The sequence below is a fragment of the Branchiostoma floridae genome, chromosome 15, assembly GCF_000003815.2.
Source record: "Branchiostoma floridae strain S238N-H82 chromosome 15, Bfl_VNyyK, whole genome shotgun sequence".
Classification (NCBI taxonomy): domain Eukaryota; kingdom Metazoa; phylum Chordata; class Leptocardii; order Amphioxiformes; family Branchiostomatidae; genus Branchiostoma; species Branchiostoma floridae.
In genome coordinates this window covers 9518756-9541965 of record NC_049993.1, presented here as the reverse complement: position 1 = coordinate 9541965, position 23210 = coordinate 9518756, and the positions used below count along the sequence as shown (strand labels likewise).

General features: G+C 40.0%; 1 protein-coding gene across 1 annotated transcript in view; it reads left to right on the top strand.

The window, feature by feature from the left end:
* The window catches only part of LOC118431374 (zinc finger protein GLIS3-like), a 40806-nt gene extending 20172 nt beyond the window's left edge, over positions 1-20634 (top strand). The window contains exons 4-10 of the mRNA XM_035842515.1: positions 11244-11405; positions 12375-12485; positions 14998-15184; positions 15648-15801; positions 16173-16327; positions 16765-16977; positions 17482-20634. Of these exons, the coding sequence (XP_035698408.1) occupies positions 11244-11405; positions 12375-12485; positions 14998-15184; positions 15648-15801; positions 16173-16327; positions 16765-16977; positions 17482-17609 (1110 nt within the window). The 3' untranslated portion in view covers positions 17610-20634. The remainder of the gene's footprint in view (positions 1-11243; positions 11406-12374; positions 12486-14997; positions 15185-15647; positions 15802-16172; positions 16328-16764; positions 16978-17481) is intronic.
* The last annotated feature ends 2576 nt before the right edge of the window (positions 20635-23210 follow it).

Below are 23210 nucleotides of genomic sequence, written 5' to 3'. Positions count from 1 at the left end.
ATATCTGTCTCTTAAATGATTTATTAAGGTTTTTGGTCATCTTAAGACAAAACTGCATATTTGGGCCCCCTGTACCCTGGTATTATAACCGAATTAGCTGAAATTTGGCACAGATGTGCCTTGATAAGTCCCCCATATAGATTCAATATCAGTTTTGGTGTACAGTATAACGAAATGCTTATTTTTGCGATTTTTTGGTCATTTTTTTTACCAAAAATGGACACTTTTGGCTCCTGTACCTTGGTTTTAGAACCAGATGACCTGAAATTTAGTATAGGAGTGCCCTAGACATATGCGCACATGGATTCAATAACACTTGAGGTATACAGTACAACAAAATGCTTAATTTTGCGATTATTTGGCCATTTTACGACCAAAAAGTACACTTTTGGCTCTTGTGCTCTGGTTTTAAAACCAAATGACCCAAATTTTGGTAAAAGGGCGCACAGGACATTTATTCAAATGACACATGTATAATTTTTGTCATAGACTACGTCAAAATGATATATTTGGGGATTGTTTTGTCATTTTCCAATAGCCAGAGGGGTCAATGACCTTAAGGTCGTTGACCCCCAGCTGCAGATTGCACCTACTGGCATATATGTCTATTCAATCTAATTAGATAGGTAACCAATCACTTAGCCTGAATCTATATCCTAAAGAGGGGGGGGTGGCAGCCAATCAGCGAGCCCGGTGTTATCTGGAAGAGTCCATTCTTACACGGAGGGGTTCATTTTTTTAAATTCATCATTGGACTGGTGAAGTCTTTCAGTGGATGTATTTTTGGACAGGTCTATTTTGCAAATTTACAGAATGTGTGCTGGAAGAGTCTATTCTCGCACGGAGGGGGGATTTTTCAAAATTCATATTTTGGACTTTGGTGACTTCTAGTTTGTCAAAGTCTTTCAGTAGGGTTATTTTTGGACTGGTCTAATTTGCAATTTTACATGGGTGTTCTGGAAGAGTCCATTCTTACATAGAGGGGGCTTTTTTAAAAATCCATTTTTTGGACTTCAGTGATTATGTCAAAGTCCTATTTTAGCGGATGTATTTTTGGACTACTCTACTTTACATGGAAGAGTCCATTTTTTGCACACGGAAGGGGGATTTTTTCAAATTCAGTTTTGAACGGGTGATGATTCAAAATTCAATTTTTAGTGGAAGTGTTTTTAGACTGGTCTATTATACCTTTTCATGCACTGGGACCTTTTTTGCTAAATTCAATTTTGGATTTGGTTTCTTATTCAAAAGGCCAAGGTTTCAGTGGGAGTATTTCTGGACTGGTCTATTGTGCAAATTCACATAGGGTGCACTGGAGTCCATTCTTGAACGGGGGAATTTTGTAAGATTCATTTTTGGGTTAGCACGGTCATCAGAAGAGACAGCGTATCACTGGGTGATTTTGAAATAGCCTTTTCTTATGATATGACATGGCAGGTTCAAGGAATGGCCATTCAATTTGACATTTTGAAGTCCTAATATAGCTTTAAAACTTTGTGCTTTTAGATACAGATAAAGAAAAGATTCAGTAACTGTTCTTGGAAAAACAACCCCTCCCCCTCATGAGAGGCAAATTTATATTTCACAAACGACAAAATAGAATTATTCAAACGTTAATCTTCAATAGCTTTTGATTTCTCAGTTTCCCTTGTTATGCCATTATTGTAAAAACCTGCCATAGGGCTTTTATGATCTCCTAAAGCTGGTAACATAAGTGGTGTATGTCTCTGCGTGTTATGATTTGTTCTTGTGTGGTTCTATACCATTAGTTTCCTAGCAGCTAAACCCAGAGGCTTTGTGCCTTCCCTGTCAGAAAGTGCAATATAAATGCCAGAGAGGTCACCCGCATATGAAGCACCTTTTTTGCGTCCATAAAAGGGAGTCAATAAAGAACCTGAACACCTGGTCCCTTCCAAGAAAACAAGGTTTGATTCCCGGGAAATGTGAAGACAGGGATTTTACGTCTTATTGTCTCACAATGTTTGAAACTTGTGATACTGTTGTTGGCTGCCAGGAACGGATACTACATCTTTAAGATGACAGAGTAACCTTAAGGCAGACGGTGTCTTTTCACTAGAATGTTTTTGCGGTCAGGAAAAACACAAAATGGAACTTAAGTGGCTAACGTTTGACTCTGTAGTCGATATTTAACTGAATGTCAACAAGCTTGTTGAAATGTGAACTTAGGCCTTCAATGGTTCATGCTTGGCCAATCACAAAGTCAAGTTCACCAGAAGACTGGTCCCCATATTTCAAATTGACAGGAATAAATTCTGTTATCTTCTTCGTTTATTGCTTTTTTGTTTTCCTTGCAGTCTTAACATAGTTGTACGGCATCACTGCAATCTCTGTAAATCACTTGGCACCACTGTCACCCCCGGTCAATGGCACAACACACCAGATTTGTTGTTGGAGTACATGTTAGGATAACAAATTTGAACTTCAGCTCAATTGTTCTTAATTTGCTTTAGTTTGTGATTTTTTGTTTACTTCTTTCTGGATGTAACACAGTCTACTTGTTGTGTAGATGTGACATTAGAAACATGTGCTGCTGTCACCATACTATTGTTGAGTTAATTCTGCATTCTTGTTCCCAATTTCACACAGGCTGTCCTGGCTTGATGACACCCTTCTCTTTAGTCTTTGTTTAGTCAGGATACCAGAAAATCCTCTGACTCCCTGTCTGTCCCCTCTCCAAATATGGCAATTAAAAGTCCATCCGTCTTCCTAAACTGGTCCTTGTGCAGTGGCCTGAAACATAACACCCAGATCAACAGGTGGCCTGACTCTCCACCAAGCAGGGTTGTAGCCAGCCTGAAATCATTTTCAGTCCCCTTGATTTTGAATGAGAATCCTATCGAGCACCGAAGGCATGGCGAGGCAAATTTTGCTTGTAGACGTAGGTGTTCAATGGCATCTGTTTTGGTGAAGAAGAACACATGGGTTTCAGTTTTTTTTATATCTTTACATATCAATTTTTGTCTGTCCCAGGGGACGGAATGGGGAAATTTTTTTTCAGTCCCCTGCTGCAAAATTCCTTCAAAGGACTGAAGGACAGGTGCTGGCTACAACCCTGCCACCAAGCCAGCGCACTGATTTGGTCTTCAGATTTAAGCTTTTTTTATTCAAAACACAAATTTCTTCCAGTTTGATGATAGTGACATGTTGAAATGTTGATATTTATCTGGTAAAACATCTTAACACAATGTGGAAGAAGTAAGGATTTATAAGTGGACAAATCATAGCAAAACAGAGGAGGGATGTAAATTTTGTCTTCATTTGATTAGTCAACCTCTTTTGTAATTTTTTGTTAACTTTCAAGATGTCAGAAAACTTGATAAAAGCTACACTTGGTAATCCATGCGAAATGGCAGTACAGTGAAGAATGTAATTATCAGTTATCCTTTTGAAAAAAGGTGGTTAGAATCTAGAGCAGTTGTTGAAGTCAGATAAGGTAGACAAAAGTGAGGTGAAAAGGTTGGACAATAAGTACACAGAGACACACCCCTATAACACCTGTTCCTCAACTTTCCCCTTTTAAGTACGCCCACGCTATTTTTTTCGAAGCAAAAATTTAGTACGAGGTCAACATGAAAATATAGGGCAATGAAAAACTAGAATTTGACTCTATTCACTCCATGAAATGTGTGTTCTAAAGTTGAAGTTCTATGGTACAAACTTTGATATTTCCCTGAAGTCTTTGTTTTCTTGTAGATTTTCCATGTACCTTCATCTTCACCTGGCCTCATTTGGATGGTCTGAAACTATGCTACCTTATGGTAAATTTTTCAGTTCAGTGGTTCTTTTTTAATCCCTGAACCAACATGTATTGATGTAGCCTTTGTCCTCAAAGATGTGAGGATAACAATTTTCCCGAAGGGGTGGAAAATAGATGGTTTTCTTACCAGGGTATGTTTCTGATTACCTCCAGGACTTTCATAAATCCTGACAGAGGATTATAGATGGGTGGGATTAAGTACTGATAGCCTGGATTAGGAAGGTGATAATCCTAACACCAGGGGCTTTCACTAAAGGGCTATAAACCTACCACCATTAGTGTTTAACGACATTTTGATTAAGCACAGTTTGTTTACGTTTTCTGCAGGGTTGATTTGTTTCTTTTGTGATAGATGGTTGAAAATATGATGGATTCCATATGGTCGACTAGGAATGTCTGGAGGAAATTCCAGTTAGATTGACACATTCTTAATTTTGATACGGCTCGACCATGTCTAATTTGACTGAGAAAGAAAACATGCGAGAAACTCTAAGAGATGTCTATACTCAAAGGATTTTTGTGCCAAAACTGAAACTTGCCCTGTCTGTGAAAGATTGTGAAAATCAGGGCCATCTGCAGGACCCATCCCTCCGTCCTGAGATGGGACTTTACTTCTTGGGATGGAAAAAAAAATTACCACATCCATCCCCCCCCAAAAATCTCAACTTCATGACATAAAACTGAAATTTCAGACAGATTTAATAGTGGGAATTAGCAACATGGACTCCCAAACAATGAGGGGACAGAGAAAACTAAAGCTGGAGACAGCCCTGGTGATGGATAACAAGGAGTTGGATAGTAGTGTTGTCTTGTAAAGCCCCCAGGCACTGTGGGATCACTCCTATCCCTGCTTAATTAGTTGGCATTAAGACATTCTGCCCTAGGTGTAATTACATTGCAGCAGGCTTTGCAGGCCCCATTCTTGAGTTATCCCCTCGTCACCTTAACCTAGAATTGCAGGTTTCTTTAAGGTTCATGTTTTCTTAAAGTACTTCTGAAAGTGAAAATTCAAGTTTCATAGGGATGTTCAAAATTTGCTCCTTAGTTAAGCAGATTGGGTTAATGTGGAGTCAAAATTTGCTCATGTTTAGTGAAAGGTAGGCTAATTCGTCCATTGCGATCCTTTCTGATCTAGAGTTGTGAACGGATCGCAAAATGACAGGGTTTTATGTGAATTTCTTCACTGTAAAATCTGAAAAGCTGCGAGATTTCTGGATTAGGTTTTTGACATTGAAACCATGGTTGAAGGTAGAGCAACATTTTGGAGAATTTGCATGTTTTATAGCATAATAAGTTGTTTTATAATTATGAACCCAGCTAGAAGTTTAGTGCTTCACTGTGTGGTCAAATGGCTGGCTCTAGCAGTGGTGTACAGTAATACCAATTCTGTCAGTCTATTTTCTGTTTGAAAACTTAAATCTCAGGTTAAGTAAAAAATAGTCCAGCTTAAAGAAAATTTTGTGGAGTGTTCTGTTTTCTTCTTCTTTTATTCAGACATCATTTTTGGGATAATGCAATCTATGAAAACTGATTAGACGTAACCTGATCTGCAGAGAATGCGAGGAGCGAAAGTTATGATAACGAGGTTTGAAATGATTGGATAGCGGCAGCCAGTGAAGCATTGTCTGATCGCCATTAGCCGTTATTTGTGTTTATTTATGTCCTGAAAGTGTCCTATTGTCGTCCTGATTAGAAGTTTCTGAGCGAGCAACGCCCGTGTAAAGACAAGTGGGATTTCTCCCTTTGTGCAGACACTGTCACATTGGTCTACAGTTTCAAATTAAACTGATTGGGGCAGCACTAAGCTTCTTTCCACAGAGCTTTGGCCGCGTTAAGTTCCCCAGTAAATCTGATTGGCGACGCGTAATGGAATTTTCTGCCTGACTGGAACGTCTGATGCCAGGCTTTACATGTTGCCATGGCAACTGGCGGTGTTTCCCACGGCAACAAGATATGTCTTCTATTTTAACAGCAAATTGACGGCAAATTTTTGTGTCCACAAAAATTCCTATTTCCTTCCGTTTTTCTTTGTCCGAGAGGATTTTCTGCTCTTAGCTAATACTCTGGCAGTATGTACAGTGGCTGCCCAATGCAGGTTTTTCATTTGGAAATTCTGTTATGATTTTGAAAAATCTCTCTACTTTGTCAATGTCCCTGAAGGAGAATAATGGATTAAAATTTGTAATATTCAGATATAGAATATATTCTTAGAAATAGTGTGGAACCTGTTTTGTTTCTCATTAGGTTGCCACTCATGCAGTACCTTTAGTTACTCCTCATGGCGCCAATCTTGTAACATGAGACAATTCAATAGAATTTTGTGTTTTTAACCTATTGTCTTATATGGTTTTCACATTGAATAGGCGTGTGAATTTGTACAAAATATAACCAACTTGAAATTTGGTTATATATTTTGGCTAGAAGAACGTAGGTTTATTTTTGTGAATTGCAAATCATCAGTATAAAACAGAAAAAGAAGGTTTTTCGAGTTCTGAATTTTCTTGACAACTATCAAATATGTCTCTTATAAAGTTTTAAGAGTATTTTCTCAACTCTCTCAAGGACCCAGACATGTCTTGTAGCTAACAGTGTACAGCTCCTGTCATGTAGTTGTCGGCAGCACCCCATGTTTGCTGTGTTTGTTTGGGAATGTTCCGTGAGGCACACAGCTAGGGGTGGGTGGGCCTGCCGGGGGTGAGGTGCAGCGCTAAGGTCTGTACTATGGTTTGTTCTGGGTCAAAGTCGTTGCCTGAATGGCTCGTGACTGTGCACTTCAGTCAGAGTGCTTGAGTCGTGTTTCAAGATCTGTTCCTTTTTGAGAAGAAACTTTGTTCTGACATCAAAGTTTCAGCATTTGAGTAACTAGAAATTTGCCCTGTCAGAAAAATAAATGATTCTAATAATCCTAATAATTCTTACCTCGGGAAATAAGAAATGACGTGGATCAAGTCAAAATTTTTTTGTTTGAAAATCCAACGATGCTCAAGTTGCTCTTTTATTATATCGCTGGTCAAAGGTAGAAAATGACACGAACCAAATTGAAATGTAATTGATCGATAATTAAGTAAATCAAATATTTGTGTTATGTCAAACTTTAGATTAGGTATGTGTATTGCTTTCTTACTAGGTACATACAGTATGTCAAATAGTGCAGAAAGTTTTCATCATCATCACAAATATTGACCCAGTGATATTTTTTATCGAATTTGCGGTCACAGCTGAATACCACCGGAATGTAGATTAATTTAACAAAAGGAAAACCAGGTTTACTTCTTTGAGAAACTTTTAAAATCAAAGAATAAAATGAAAAAGGAAATGATATTGTCCCAAATCATTTTGTTTATAAGCTATATTTTTATTGGAGCATACCTCTTGCCTGAGGAGCATAAGAATGTCCTAACAGAAGTAGAATGTAACGTCAGTGTTTGCCGATGGTTGTCGTGACCGTGAAGTCTTCACAATGGCCGCCATTGTTCCCCTGCTTAAAACCCGAGCATGGACAAACGGCGAGGAATGCAGCGAATATTGATTGCGGGGATCGGGAGGAGGGTCGGAGTCGGTGGTTGGGTTAATCTGTGTTCAGGATGTTTAGAACAGGTGGGAGAAGGGTGAGAGTCTAGTCTGGAAGCAGATGGATCCAACTCATGCTTAATTCTACTTGTTTTTGCCAATATTCTGGTTTAAACTGCATTTTTTGTTGTAACTGAAAAATGATGTACAACAGTTTTTTTAATGGCTTAATGTTATAAATGTAAAAGAAGCAGAAAACTACAAATTTAAGGTAATAGTTTGAGAATGTAATAAGAAAAGGTATGTACTTTCAGACATTTGAATATTCTAGACGTCAGCATAAAGTCAGGTGCAGAATCGAAATGTCAACGGGTTCGGCTGAGGAATCTTCGAGTCAGGAAGTCAGGTGTGCTCCTAGGCACCTACAGGTGGCACCTGTCAATTACACCAACATCTTTCAGCAGGTGCCATATATAACCTGGGACCTGGTGACAGCCACCAGACAGCCCTTACAAGAACAGGCTTTGGTATGAGTGTCTGTAGCCAAATGTACAATGGGATTGGGCTATGGTATACAGAATATTCCTGTCAGGGGCTATTTGTTTCCCTGGTCATTGGACATTTTAATTGTTTGTTTGTTTGTTTTATTTGGTTCTCCATTAGTTTTATAATCTGGGGCCTGGTGACAGCTGCCAGACAGCCTGTATAGGAACAGGCTCTTGTATGAGTGTCTATGGCTACAATGGGCTTGAATGCATTATACAGTATCTTTCTGTCAGGGGCTACTTGTTTCCCTGGTCGTTTGACATTTTGTTTATTTGTTTGTTTGACATTACAGAAAGGGAAGAGTTTTTTTTAAATGATCTTGATAATATGAAGTTATTATTTGTGACAAATTTTACTAATATTGTGTGCAAAAGCTCGAAATTGCTTGGCTTGATATTACATTAAATAGTTTCATTGGGAGAAAAGTTTGGCATCTCCAGTGGTTGAGTGACAGCTGATAATATCAGTATCACTCATCACACCTGTACATCTGTCCTGTAAACCACTTAGTGCAGAGTGACTGGCGGAGAGAGAGGACACCGCTCGCTATGTGCAACTGTACGCTGCCAAACTCCTGCCAACAATAACACGGCGCACTTTCCCCTAATGCCGCAGGCTGCAGACTTGGTGACTTGTATTGTTCCTTCTCCACGCTGGTTAGTTGTCTATACCGTGTGACATGATAAGAATGGACCAGCAGATAGGTGAGCGTTGGATTAGGCCACGCTGAATTGTTTCTTTGATCCCAGACATCATCAAGTAGAAAAACAGTATGAAAATATAGGGGCTGAATGAAAAAAACAACTTAAATGTGACAATAAAAGTTGATGAACTTCAAGATAATACCACCAGGTAAACAATATCTAAAGGCAATTCAATCTTAGAACAGTACAGCTGGAAAAGATTGTTTTCTTTAAACTCGGACATTATAAAGTAGAAAAACAGTCAAGATGGAAACAGAGGGGCTGGAAGAAAAAAAATATTAAATGTGACTGTCACAATACATGTTTATGAAGGCTGTACCACCAGGTGAACAATATCTGAAGACAATTCAATCTCTACTAATGGAAAAGATTTGGACATCAAGTGACATCCCCAACTCTTCTTCAGCGTCACTAGAAGGAACTGGCAGAACAAGTCATCAGTACCAAGTGCACATCTGGCCTTAAACACCTGTTATAACTGTTTGCATCAAGGTGCAGGCATTCCCCTCAAACTCAGCTCTCATGTTGACCTAACAATTCAGCGTTATTTTTCTAAGATCCAAAAACCAACAAATTAAGTTGCTGTGACCTCAGACCAGGGAATGTCTGCGAGATGACCTATGACCTGGAAGCGTACGAGTGCCAGATCGCCTTATAGCTGCGCACCTGTTAAAGGCATGTTGTTTTTGTCCCCACCCGTTTACTCCTGTGACATCTGCTCTACTATAAACATTAAAACAAAATCCTTTTGCTGTGGGGATCAGGTTTCTCCCAACCAAACACCTTACATGGTCACCTTGTCGTCTATAAGGAAATGACAGTCAGGAAGGGAAGGAGTTTTTCTCCCGCGTGTCAAATTGTCTAGAAATGCGAGGAATGGCTGACTTATGCATATCATTGCCCCAGTGTATCGGATGTCGGGTGAGTTTTGTCTCGGGTGGGTTTGTCAGGAGGCATTGTTTGACCCTCCAACAAAAGCAACGGAAGTGCAGCCAGCGAAATCAATCCTCGCCGGCATCGGTTACTCAGTTTAGAGCCATCTGAATGTTTATACCCGGCGATCAGCCCACGATTAAACTGGTGCCTGATCTCAATTGTGCTTTCCGTACCTGGCTCAGTGATTACGGCAGATCACTTTTCACTTGTGTTACCTGTGTTGTAGAGTTTAGAGCATCATCTGAATGTTCATACCCGGTGATCAGCCTACGATTAAATTGGCGCCTCATCTCCGTTTTGCATCCCCTGTATACCTGGCTCAACGATCACGGCACATCACTTTTCACTTGTGTCACCTGTGTTGTTAAGATCCACCCCATAAAAGATAAGATGCGTGGGGCTTAAGGGCCTCGTCTGCCCATTGTGTCATGAGTCTGCAGAAGAGCCCTGTTTACCTTGGAGCCCAGCTTAATCCCCGTGGAGCTCATCTTGTCTGTGACCGGGACAATGCAACCTTTAGAGACAGTAGAGTGTCGGTAGAACATTTCTATTAAACTTGGTCTTCAGCTTAAGCATGGGTTTGGATGAAGTCTCATCTTGAACCTTGTTGTCGTCCCGTTACACCTTGATGCATGTGAAAATACATTTAGCTCTGGCAAATGTGTTTAACTTAACAAATATTTCTGTCATAATCTTACCAGAATCCTTCACCTTAAAAAGTCGCGTGCAGGCCAGGTCACGTGCCTACCATTATGTTCCTAGACAGATGGATGCCAACAATGCAATCTTACCATAAATAAAAAAATTGAGACAACTCAGAATACGTAGTGCTGAATTCCAACTGAATACTTCTCAAAAGTCCAAAGAAAGCCAATCATAACTTTTCCCATTTATCCTGCTAACAAAACAACCAACCAACCAACCAACCAAAAGAAGTTAACTAATATCAAGAGATTATTAAGACAATTTTGCCAGAGATTGTAACGTTACTACAATCAGTGAAAGCATGTTTCAATGCCTTACAAGACAAGCTGACAGACAGTGCTAGTATTGAATAATCGTGGTCTGCCTGACCTCTGACCGCAATCTTTTCCCTGGAATGTCGCTTGTCAATTTTGCAGTTGGTAATGAACTTGGGGCACTTCCAGGTTAGCAGGTGTGTGTCAAGTTTGAAAACATTTCCCAGTTACCTCATAAAGAACTTGATTTGCAGCACCTGTTCCATTCCCGTGCTGTTTCCTCCTCTAGAACATGCTATGGTGAACAGTAGACACAGAATGTGAACAGAAGTAACCAAAGAGTTTAGGATTTAAAGCTCTACTGGGTAAAGGAAGTCAGTGGTCAGTCAATGGCTCACAGCTGCCATATCTTAACAAACATTATGCTTATTTTTCGTAGGTATACTGCAGTTTTACTTTAAGGGTTGTATCAAGGAATTCTCTCACCTGGAGAACCTAGTATTAGTCTAAAGATTCACATGTACAATTCCTGAGCTATTGGACTGTCTTCAAGATTTAACCTTCATTCTTATATGTCTTGATCAGTGCAGTTGGTGCAAGAATGTGTTCTCTTACATTTTGTATCTTGAGAACCTAAAGATGATTCCCATGTTCAATCTTTGTACTTCTTGCATACTATGACATTTAACATTTGTTCTTATTCTACCTTAATCATTACAGTTTGAAGGGTAAAGAACCTGTTTCATTGTTGTACAAGTTGTTTATTTGATAAATGTAATATTTATCATTTGTATATCTTGATCCCTGCAGTTTGAAGGGTGCAACAAGGCATTCTCTCGTCTGGAGAACCTGAAGATTCACCTACGGTCGCACACGGGGGAGAAGCCTTACCTGTGCCAGCACGCCGGGTGTCAGAAGGCCTTCAGTAACTCGTCCGACCGTGCCAAGCACCAGAGAACACACCTGGACACGGTGAGGACTCATCACACACCCTCCTGCACATTTGGGACAGAATTCACGGCCGGGAAATGATGTCTCATGTCTCATCACTCTGCCACCAAATCATTTCTTTGGTTGTAGGACATTTTGAACTTGAAACTAGCCAGCAGGATGAAAACGTGCATCTGACTTAGACTGTATGTGCCTGATGAAATTGTACACTTTCTTTATGTTTTAATTTTACTTTTGTCAGTTCAGGAATAGACCTGTTCTATTCGATATTGCCAGTGTACAGACAACTTACAGACACTGACAGTAAAATGGAGACTGAAATTGCATATCACATAACCTGTTGAAATTGCCATCTTTCACAAAAACACAGCAAACGATAACTGGTAAAAATAGAAAGAAACCAACATAATAAATTTTTCTTCACTGCAATAGCCAGATGCGTACTTGAACTTGGAGGATGAACAGTGGGGTAGTGTCATGTTTCAGGCTTTAATCTTGAACCAATTACAGCCTGTGTAATCTGTAAATGAGTAGATGTTCTTGCGGTTAACACCACAATTGTCATTTTGCTGAACAAGCACACACACATACACTTCCAGCTGACGCATGCTTTCCCTGGTTGTTTTTTCCTAAACCCTTCATCACAAATTGAAACAGATCATGTTAGAAACTTGTATATTTGTCATCTATCAGATGATACAGTTAACAGCCTTGTAGTACATGTACCTCATAACATGTAGTACTACGTATGAAAAAAATTATATCTAAAATTTTTCAGTCCATGCTAATATCTAGCAAATGCAGTACTGTAGTGGGTTAATGCACTAAAATAACAAACTCTTTTGGTCAAGAAAATTAGAATCAGTCAATATCAGAATGCTAAAGAAAGTACAGATTTGCTCCCCAAATTGAGATTCATTGTCCATGCACAACTCTGACCATCATTCGTATGGAGATTGTTAACTTGTTTTTTCCTCTCTGCCCCTTCAGAAACCGTACGCGTGTCAGATACCAGGCTGTACCAAGCGCTACACTGACCCCAGCTCGCTGCGAAAACACGTGAAGGCACACACGGCCAAGGAACAGCAGGCACGGAAGAAGGTAATGACTTCCTTAAAGGTCAAATCTGAGACCTCTCCAAGACTAGCTACTCCCAAGGCCTGGAAAAATTAGTGTTATGTTTCCAGTTATAATCCTGAAAAATATGGCAGTAGGGAGAGATTCTCTTTTTTTGTAGATTTTGGCTTTTTTTGTAGATTACAACTACAAGACTTTAGTATGGATAGCTTGTTGAGTCTGTTCTTATCGATTTTGCAATAATTGCATTAGAACAGTACACTGTTGGAAAACGATTCTCAAATACTCTCGCCACAAAAATCTGTCCCCTGCCACCAGTGGACCAAAAATTTGGTCGGCAGGGTTATGCTTTATGCTCAGCTTGGTTAGGTAACTGGAAGCACAACAGGCCTAAAGACTCATCTTAAAGGTCATGTCTGAGCTCCCTCTGAGCCCGTATTCTGGGGGAAGCGTGTGTGGGTGTTTTCTGGCAGGAGTTGTGAGGTTTGGAGACAGAATAAAACCACCTGTAGGAGTGTCAGCAAGAAGACATGAAAAGGACTTGTTGGAACAGAGCCATACAGGGCTGGAGTTTGAATTAAGGGCACGCCAGCTGGATTTTGTGGATTAGGCTTTCTTAATACAAGAGTAGTAAGAAGTTAATCTTGTTTTCCTTGAACAGATATTTTAAATTTTGATATTTTTATTTGGGAGTGTCAGGAGTAAGACATGAAAAGAGATGGTTGGAACAGAGCCATACAGGACTGGATTTGAAATTAAGGGCAGTCACCAGCTAGATTTTATGGATCAAGTTCTCTTGAATCCAGAGTAGTAAAAAGTTAATCTGTTTGTATTTTTCTGGATTTCTATATTTTTATTTGTCAGGAGGAAGAGTGACATATAAAGGACTTGTTGGGAGGGAACCATGCATGACTGTTCTGTATTTTGGGAAATGCAAAACTCCATTCTTACAGCATCCTCTGAGCAGAAATTTGTTTGCAAGAAGTCTCTGATATTTGAAAAGTTTCATGACAATTGAGACCTGTTCTTTCATTGTTCACTATGTGTGGTATAACAAGCTTTTGCTTGAAGATTTAGTTTTAATCACCAAGTTGTGAATTTGGTTGAAATTATCTTTTCTAAGTAAAAAAAATCCAAGGCTTTCTCTCTCTTCCCTTCTTGTTGCGAAAGGAAATGCAGTCAATCCCTGCAGCTGGGTGGCTTTAACCCTAAGGCCTGTGATCATTAATTAGGGCTGGGATAGCATCAGGCTTGTGCACCCGGCTAACCCTATCTTACACAGGCTTTCTTAATCTGTCAGCATGTACCATGGCCTGCCTACCCTCCGACTGTACCAGCTGAGTCCGTAATGCTGGCTTAGCTAAAGACAAGCTAACTTTAACCCCCTGTGTGACCCTAGTTAACCTCTCTGCCCACCCAGGTCAGAGGGAAATGCCTCAAACATCCAGTCTGGAAATCCCTGACTCTGTATGCAAATTGTACATCCTTCCTTGTTATAGTCAAGGTAAAACAGTGTTTTTGGAAGGACGGATCAGATGACGTGTTTCGGGACAGGGTATTTGAAATGTGTGTGGTCTGAATCGTTTGGCTTTACCAAATCCAGTTTATACACTGGAACGTACAACAGACCGAAGTCGCAGAAGTTCTGGCCTTTTTAGGAGTTGCAGTTGTACCAGGCATTTCCCTGTCTGTCATCGTGGTAGACTTGCTCCCCTGACCCCCCTCCCCTCCAAACGAACACCTGGAAATCTGCTGTAGCTCATTCTCAGAGTCAGCTACTCTTACAGCAGCCCATGGATTAGCAGATCTGGTCTGTACACTGTCCCTCACCTTAAAACGAGCAGCAAGGCCCTTAGTCTAAATGGGTATTACCCTAACAAGCAAATTAACTCCCTTGTTGCTAATGACAGGTCTAGAGTTTAGCTACAATTTGCTTGATTCTCGGTGGTTATACTGTTGGGATTGCAAACCTTTAAGTCTCTTTCAATGCCTGTGTATTGGGAGTGATCTAGTAATTTACTGGGAGTTTGAAAGTTCCTGTTCCTAAGTTACTGAAAGCTTAGGACCGGATGTGAGTTTTGGGAAAAGTTTGGGCAAATCTTATCCGAAGCCTGTCTCAAATCTGACATATTAATTTTTCCCTGGTTTACAAGTCCACAAGGCTTCTAGGATCAGCAATGCTTCTAGCCAAGAACTTTATTGGTTTGGAATGGCAGGATTTTTCCTCCCCACTGTGAATGGAATCTGGATACCACATTAGGTCATTTTTTTTTTGGGGGGGGGGACCTCAAAAAGCAGTGTTTTAGAGTATCATTACCATCACAAAAGTTATGTTTTTGAAGCTGTGTGCTTGTAGACAGCACAGCATAAGTTAGGAATTTGAGGATAGATTTTTATGATATTTAGTATCTTGGCAGCTGCCTTCAAAATGAAGAATTGATTTCTAGATTCTGGGTCTTCTAGTGGCTTTCTAAGGTATTGCAGCTGGATTCTTTTTTGTAACCGTATCTTATACTTTCTTTGCTTTTTATCTTAGTTGCGAGCGAACAACCTGGAGGGTGAGTTGTCGTCCGAGGTGATGTTGAGCGAGTGCCTGACGATCCAGCCCATCCACCCTGTGGGGCATGGGGACCGTTCGCCGCTGGGAGGCAGCACGTGCGACAGCGCGCTGGGACACTCGCCGCACTCCTCCATGCCGGGGACATCCTCCGACATGTACCAAGGTACGCAAGTTATATTCAAATGGGTGGGCAAGTCCAATAGTCCAATTCCGAGCAAGTGTAAGTGCTTACTGGGCAAGCACATGTCCTATCTCACTAGCCCGATTAGGCAAGTAAAATTTTTCCATGAGTGTGATATTGATATGCTACTAATACTATTTCACAGTCATACGGTTATCTTTTTCTTGTAATGATATTACATGCCTCTTTTCTTTTCTTAAAACTTGTGTAAACAAATGTTGAAGAAGGTTAGATATCCAGGTAATAAGAATACACCAAAAAGCAGTTACTCATTCAAGCAACTCCAAAGTCATATCCAGTTGCTGCTTTTTGGCATACATGTAAACAAAGCCTTAGCAGTTTTTAGATAAATCAAGCATGACATTAGATATAGAAATTAAAAAAAGTATTTTTAAAATTTTTTTAAAAGTACATGAAAATGACAGATGTTTGTGGTTTGCCCCAGGCATGTACGGGAGCACGCACTCCAGTCGAAGCGGTACGGCGACGGGCGCGTCCAACCACAGCAGCCACCCGTCCCCCGCCAACAACACGCCCGTCCACAGTATGAGTCCCCTGGGACCTCCGCCTCAGATGCCGTCCATGGATGAAAGAGAAAGGTGAGACAAAACTGTGTTGTATATAGAGAAAGGTGAGCTATATTATATTAGAACACAGAGGCTGAGTACAGAACTGTAGTAACTGTTGCATCTTAAGACAACTCCAGTTTATGTTCTTGGTCCTTGTACATTTCAAAGTACAGATTCAATTAGTTAAGATAAAAAGAGAGGGCTTGGACTGTCTAAGAATAGAAAAAAAGTCTATTCACCATTTCTATGCGTAAAATCATTTTATTGTCAAGTCACAGAAATTTTACACTTACATTGTACATGTCATGATTAGTTTAGGTTGTAGACCTTTTCACCATACTTTGAGAGACAGTGTAAAATTTGGCAGCATACTTAGCTGTATTGTTCTCTTCTTCCCCCAGGGGTATGGGGCACTTCTCTCCCTCCAACCACCACCCCCCGCACCACCCCCACAGCCAGGCGCGACGCATGCCGCCGCCCAACATGCTGCCTCCGCGGAGACCACAGCTTCCACCGCAACCTCCGCCGCAGATTCAGGCATCCATCTTCATACAAGGTCAGTTCAACTATTGGGATGGGCTTTTATCTAGACTGCTTTACTGTGAACAGGGTTATTATGACGTCACCCAAAGGGAGTGAAATGTGTTTTATATTGTGTACATGTGTGTTGTCTGTGTGTTTGTGTAGCATGAAGGCAAAACATTACATAATGAAGACAGTAATAATTGTTTTTCTCTTGTCAGTGTGTGATTATACATTATGCACCTTTTGAACTTTCTCAGTGTTGCTATTTTTGTCTGTGTGGGACTTGAAGGATCATAAAGATTGCCTTCTGGAAAAAAGTTTCTTCTTTCTTAGTTAGTTCTTTTGGAAGACATTAGAAAAAAATTGATCCAGATGCAATAAGAAGTGGACAGTGTAAAGCTCAAAGGGATGAATGCAGCAGTCTATAGCCTAACTGATGGGATGTCTCCTGTCATCTGTCACTCACAGGTTACCATGGTAACACCAGCCAGTCGTTCCCCGCCCACCTGGGGCAGGCGCCGGTGCACGGTGACCCGGAGCGACACTCCCTCCCGCCTGTCCGCCACCACAGCCCGCGGAACCTCATGGCCATCCCCACGTTCGAGGAGACGCTCACGCCAGCCACCGCCACGTTCGAGCAGCTCCAGCGAGCGTTCTCCGCAAGGTCCGGCATGTCTGGGGGTAAGACAAGATCACTCACACATTTTTAACTGTGTGATAGCAACTTACTAAACTTAACTTTGACCGAGCTCCTGATAGTCGTCTCCACTCCACCCTATCATCAAGGACTGGATTTCCTTCACATTAGACAGGCCTAGGTTTGTGTCAATGAAGTTGACTTTGGGTCTTCCCTGGCTTTTTCTTCCTTTTGTAGGCTCCCATAAAACTAGTTTTGATGCTATGATGTTAGTGTGTCTGACACAATGAGCAGCTTGTTTCAGTTTCCTTGATAGCAAGGAGATTGATTTGGAGACCCATCGGAGGGTTGAAGAAGCTAAGGGGCAGGTTTTGCTGAATATGAATACAGAATAAGGCAGGAAGTTTATTCATTTATTTAGTTTTTTTCTTTTTCTTAGTTTTATAAGCAGGTGAAAATCCTAGGCCTTGGAATGGAACATTTGACTCTTTGTCTTAAGATCTTTGTAATGGCAATCAAATAATGATTTTTTCCATCTAACTCTGAAGGTTACGAGATGCCCGCGACTCCGTCTATCCGAAGCCACGCCTCCGACGAGGGTAGCTTCCTCCAGCTGAACGCGGTTGACCGGTGCTACAGCCGCCAATCAGCCGTCTACGCCGACGGGTCATCATGACAAGAGGAGAAGATCTCGGAATAACTGGCGTGATCGGGACGAAGACGCCATGTTTTTTTGTACAGTATCGGAAGAAGAAGAAGACAGAGAATCATGTGTTGCGGATGTGAAATAATGGATCGCTTGTAAGGTTGAAATAACAGTGATGATTACGTATCGTATTATGTACAGTCAGTGAAATTATGTGTTTTACGCCAATGAATGTCTTTGAGGAGAGAAACTACACAGAGCTTTTTATCTATCCTCAGGAGAGTTATTGTAGAAGGCGCTCCTTTGGCCTTCTGGAAAGAGACTTAAAAGATGTACAGTATTTGCTTAAGATAACTCCTGAAAGGCTGTCATAAATTGTTTGTTGGTGTTACGGTATTACAAGAAGTGCCTTTTATAGCAGAGTGGAGCGTTCTCGCCAGACCAACATGTGGGCATCTTTGGTTGCCTTCCACTGTGTCCAGTGGTATAAATTTTTGTAAAATGTGGAAAGTGCCTTGAAACGAGAATGTCAAAAGTGCCTTGAAACATAAAGAAAAACAAGCTGACCTTGCATTAAACTGATGACATTATGTACTTTCATAGTTTCAAATTTTTCTCTCAAAATGCAGGAAATAGCATTTCAGAACTTGAGAAATTCAGAATTTTCTTGAACCATTTTGGCACTTCCTATTTTGTCACCCAATTCCCCCCCCCCCAAAAAAATGCCATACACATAGAACAAATGCCATTACAATATATTTCACCGTACCTGTGGTATGACTGAAATAAATGTATGTATAAGAACAAATGCCCTGAACAGTTGAGCCTGGTGGGAATGCTGGCAGAGAGTGAACATGTAGGAATGTCAGAGCTTGGGTTTTGAGTTCAGATTTTGAAACTGTTGCTTGGATGTAAAAGACTGTATCATGTGCCTTGGGAGTCTCGGTGTTTCACACCTTTTTTTATCTTGAATCAGCACAAAACCTTAACATGTCAAATTGAGCTGTAAGACCCTCAGTGGTCAGCTGTGGCACTAATTTATATATTTTCACTACAAAGATTATTTCCAAAATGGCTTCACCAAGTATGTGCCTTAACACGTTTTCCAGACTGAAGGTCTAGATGTCATTTGGACTCTAGAGGTTGACCTAATGTGCCTAGACTTGAAATACATGATGAATGTATCACATAGGTCTCTAGGATGTAAACAGGATTTCACCTTAGTAAGTCATAGTGGCATTTCTAAGGCCAGTGTTTTATTACGTTCCTTGTATTTGTTTCATGTGTGTATTTCTGAAGATGCTCTGTTCCAGTGAAAGTTATACTTACATGTACTTCTCTTTCTGTCTTGAAAATCTATTTATCAACCCTTGAGTATCATGGAAAAGAGGCACTCCAACAGTTGTGCCAAGACGCACGTGTCGAAAGTTTCTTTTAATACCCTCAAACAAAACCGAACTGTCCAATATTTTCTTTACTTTCTTTGTATTCTAATATTTTTCTATACCTTTTCTTACCTCATGTCATGTTTTTAGTGGACAAAGTCTTTGTGGAGTTCTTTCTCTGAGCCGTCAAGCCTGGAATTCAATGTCAATTTCAGACTGCTTGGAAGTAATTCTCTCCTTTTTTTGATTGATTGAGTACTTTTAGGGGATTTTCTTGAAGGAGTTTATGAATGGCACCTTGAAGCACAAGGAAGACTTTGTCATGTTCAAGGCGTCTCAGATCTACTGTACAGAATTAAGAACATGCCAAGATATTCAGTAAAGAATCATTTGTTAACATACTAGTCTTGTGCCATTTGTATGTATTATTTCCATGTGTTGCTCAAGAAATGTGAAATATTTGAAAAGACCTATTTTTACTTCAGAAATGTTGTCAGTATAAAGTAGTAACATGGAAGTAGTGTATCAAGAGGCCACATTTTGTGGCAAGATTCCACAGGTCATGGAAATAAGTTGTCAAGTCCACAAAGAAACAGCCATGTCTTGAAGACGTATGAGCAAAGAACTTTAAGATTTTTTTTCAAGGTTTAAGTGTGTAATACCAGACTCCAACAGAAGACTATAAGTTGAACGCAAAACTTCACTACAACTATGTAAATATGCCAATTAACAAGTGCGAGCCGTTTATTGTTTCAGACGACGGATTTCTAAGTACTGTTTTGTTCAATGCTCTGTCTCTGCCTGTGCATGACAGTGCGTTGTAAGATCATGTGTGTGCACTGACAACATTTACTCAGTTTGCATTTATTTAATCATCTGTTTGTTTTTTGCTTGACCCATCCATATATATGTTGATGCCAAAAGTCAAAAGGAAAGTTGTTGAAAATACAGATATATTATATATATTATGATATGTACATCAATGTTGGTCAACATTGGGTTTTGCTTACCCTAGTTGGGTAGTAGAAGCGTACCAAGCTTTTAAAAAATGGCTTTTGCCACTGTAAATTACAAGATATATTCATACAGAGACTGTAAAACTCACTACTGTCGAAGTCTATAGAAAAAGGCAAACCTGCAATTACAGTTTATCACATGTGGTATCTGATAGTCTATACATTATTTCTTACAGCCTAATACTCACTCATACTTGAAGAACTTTTAATGTTCAGATTCAATAGGTCCATTTTGTGATGGCTGTATTTGTGTTGTAGTCCACACAAATTCAATTTAAAAACTTCGGAACTGAAGTTACATCAAGATGAAATTCGAGTCTGAAGGGAGATTCCTTAGAGGAATTACAGCAGGTGCATAATCCTAGTCATCTGCAGGTTTTTCTCCCAGCCTCCATTTTCATCTTGTATTGCTAACTTTTTACATTAAACTGTTTAAACAACAGCAAGGAAATAAATTGGATTTGCCTCCTTGAGCAGAAGGAACGCATACTACACATATGCGATTTGTGGATTGCAAAGGACTTTGAAATGGAGAGGATTTACAGTAAGACTGTTTAAGTAACAGATGAGATTATTGTATATACTGAACAGACACCATTTTAGATGCTACTCAAGCTGCTTGGCAGAACGAAATAAACCTTGTGCAGAATATGACTTCTCCTGTTTTCAGTGTTTCTGAGTTGTATATGACCTAAGAAGGCCAATAGTAGCATTTGTACTTGTAAGACAAAAGATACAGAAACCTGCTGCAGTGTCAAAGATAGATGCCTGGTGGCCCATGATCAACACTAACCTTTACATTGGTAATACCTACTCAAATACCAACTATCATTACAATCTAGCCAGTCATTCTAAGTTATGCTGACCACAAATGCCTGGAAACACAGGCACTCACTCACACACATACACACTCCATTTTCATGGAGGCAATAACATTACAATAATGTAGGACGGATACATGTATAATGGGGCTGACTGAGGCCGAAGGCCGAAGCCCAACCTTCAGAGGGCTGCAAAATAATGTCTGAATTTTCCTCTGGTTCAACCACCTGTTTGATGCAGACATTCATCAGCATTCTATGGTACAATGAGGACCCCTAGCGGAAGTGTACATAAGTACATCATAGCAAAGACACTCCAAGTACACGTTGGGGACATTTTTCTTAACTCCCCAAATATGTATGACTTTGATGAAAAATGTTATTTACTAAATGATTTAATCTTAGTGTTACAGAAGTTTCAAAAGTACAGGAAACAGATACAGTCGGAAGAATGGCGATCGGACTAAAAGTTACATACCAGATCGTTAGATCAAGGACGCGCAGGGTTTATAGATACGCATCACCCTGACCTTTTTAAAAGTATGTAAGTAATGCAAATATCAAAGGGAGAAATTTTCCGAAGCAGTCAAATACCTATTTTCCTTTACTGTTGAGGTTTATTCTCGCAGTTATTTCTGGCTGTGTACGGTGCAATGCATTGCTATAAAGGGTTTTAAAACGCGTCTCAGACAGTACATGCAGTCGGCACGGTTCAAAAGAGACACTACGGCTGACTGCAGTACTGCAATCAACTATATTCTTGTAAATACGGTTGTTCTGCAGTTACAGTGACCCAAAATCACGCCAGAAACAACTAGTATACATATTTAACACACATGATCTCTTTTAAATGAAAACTATCGAGTGAAAACTATACTTTATGTGTTAGGGTTCCTTAGATCGACAAGTGGTTATACTGTGTCGTGTGCTGAGATGCGGATAATCAGGCCATAAACGCGACCTTTTCTAAACGACCTGTGAGAACAAAGGTCAAACTTTTAAACTGCCCTGATTATCCAAATGATATGATACAGCACAATATAGCCGACTGTCAATTTGAACACCGGTCTTTTTTGTAAGGTCAATTTTCACTCAGAAAAAGAGAATTATGCCAGTTTCGTAAACTGGGCAGCATTAAAAAGTTACTCATAGGCCCTGAGTGATCAAATATTGAAGTTTGTTGTCTGAAACAGTGCAAGCTATCACATCTCGCTGGTCAAGCAGAGGGTAGAATGGGTAGAATGATTGTAATGTTTTCTGAGTGACTAACCCCTTGATACTGTAACTTAGATAGCAAAAAAAGATGAACAGCACTCTGAAGTAGACTGCGGTTTATACAACAAAGAGATAGCTGAATTTTATAGACTGACACATCCCATGTTTCTATACATCATACACATAAGTAATACAGACAAATTACTATTTCTAATGAATTCAGATTGTAGAACATATATGTTACTACATTTCCTCAATCACACAGAAGCGGAAGAATTCGAATTCACTCAGTAGAATATAAATTTTGTGTTAGGTTGACATTATACATGTATACGTGTATGTGTCAACTATTCTTTTCTCGCGACTCTCGTTAACCCAGTGGGTATATATGTACAATGTAGGTCTCCATTAATTATATACGGGGATGAACAGTTGTTAAGGGAAACGGATGATGTTCATATACTTATTACTTGTAAGAAGTGGTGTGTTCATGGATGTAGGCGGCGCTTCGACAGGCGGTCAACTTCTATATTAGGCTCCGCGCGGGAGGCCTGAACACAGGGCCTTGTTAGGCCAACTCGTATTTTTCAAATCTTAAAAGGTAATTCTAAATGCACGCAAAGACGTCTCGACCTATTTGAGAAAGTGTTTCCATGCTTTGAATCAAATTGCTTGTATATTTTCGCATTTTTATAAGTCGGGTGGTATACCCTATCAGACCCTAATCTGCAGTACCGCTCACGGCCGCGACCAGAAAAATGACTAAGACGACCGCCAAATTGACAAATTTCACTCTTTTCGGGAATGGGGATATTGCGAAAGGATCGCAAAGGGTTTGAGGTAATGAAAGCTTATTTGGCGCTGATTTCGATAATAAGAGCATCAAACAATATTCGGAACATTTCACAAAGAAAACAATGGGGTATTAATGTTAGGTCGTAAATGATATTGTTCCTAGAGCATTTTAGGCCAATGGCGGTGGCCAAGTGTTTATGTCCTGTAATTGTTACGCTGTGTAAGGCCACAATATCTAAATCTCACTCTTATTTTGTGACACAAAAAGACATTGAGCTAATGGTACGGTGCTTCTTTCATTTGTCTACCTATAGATACAATGCAATTCCCCTTTAAATGGCTGTAGGATATGTGGGTTGCTTGTGAATGCAATATACCTGAAACGTCATGTGACGATAT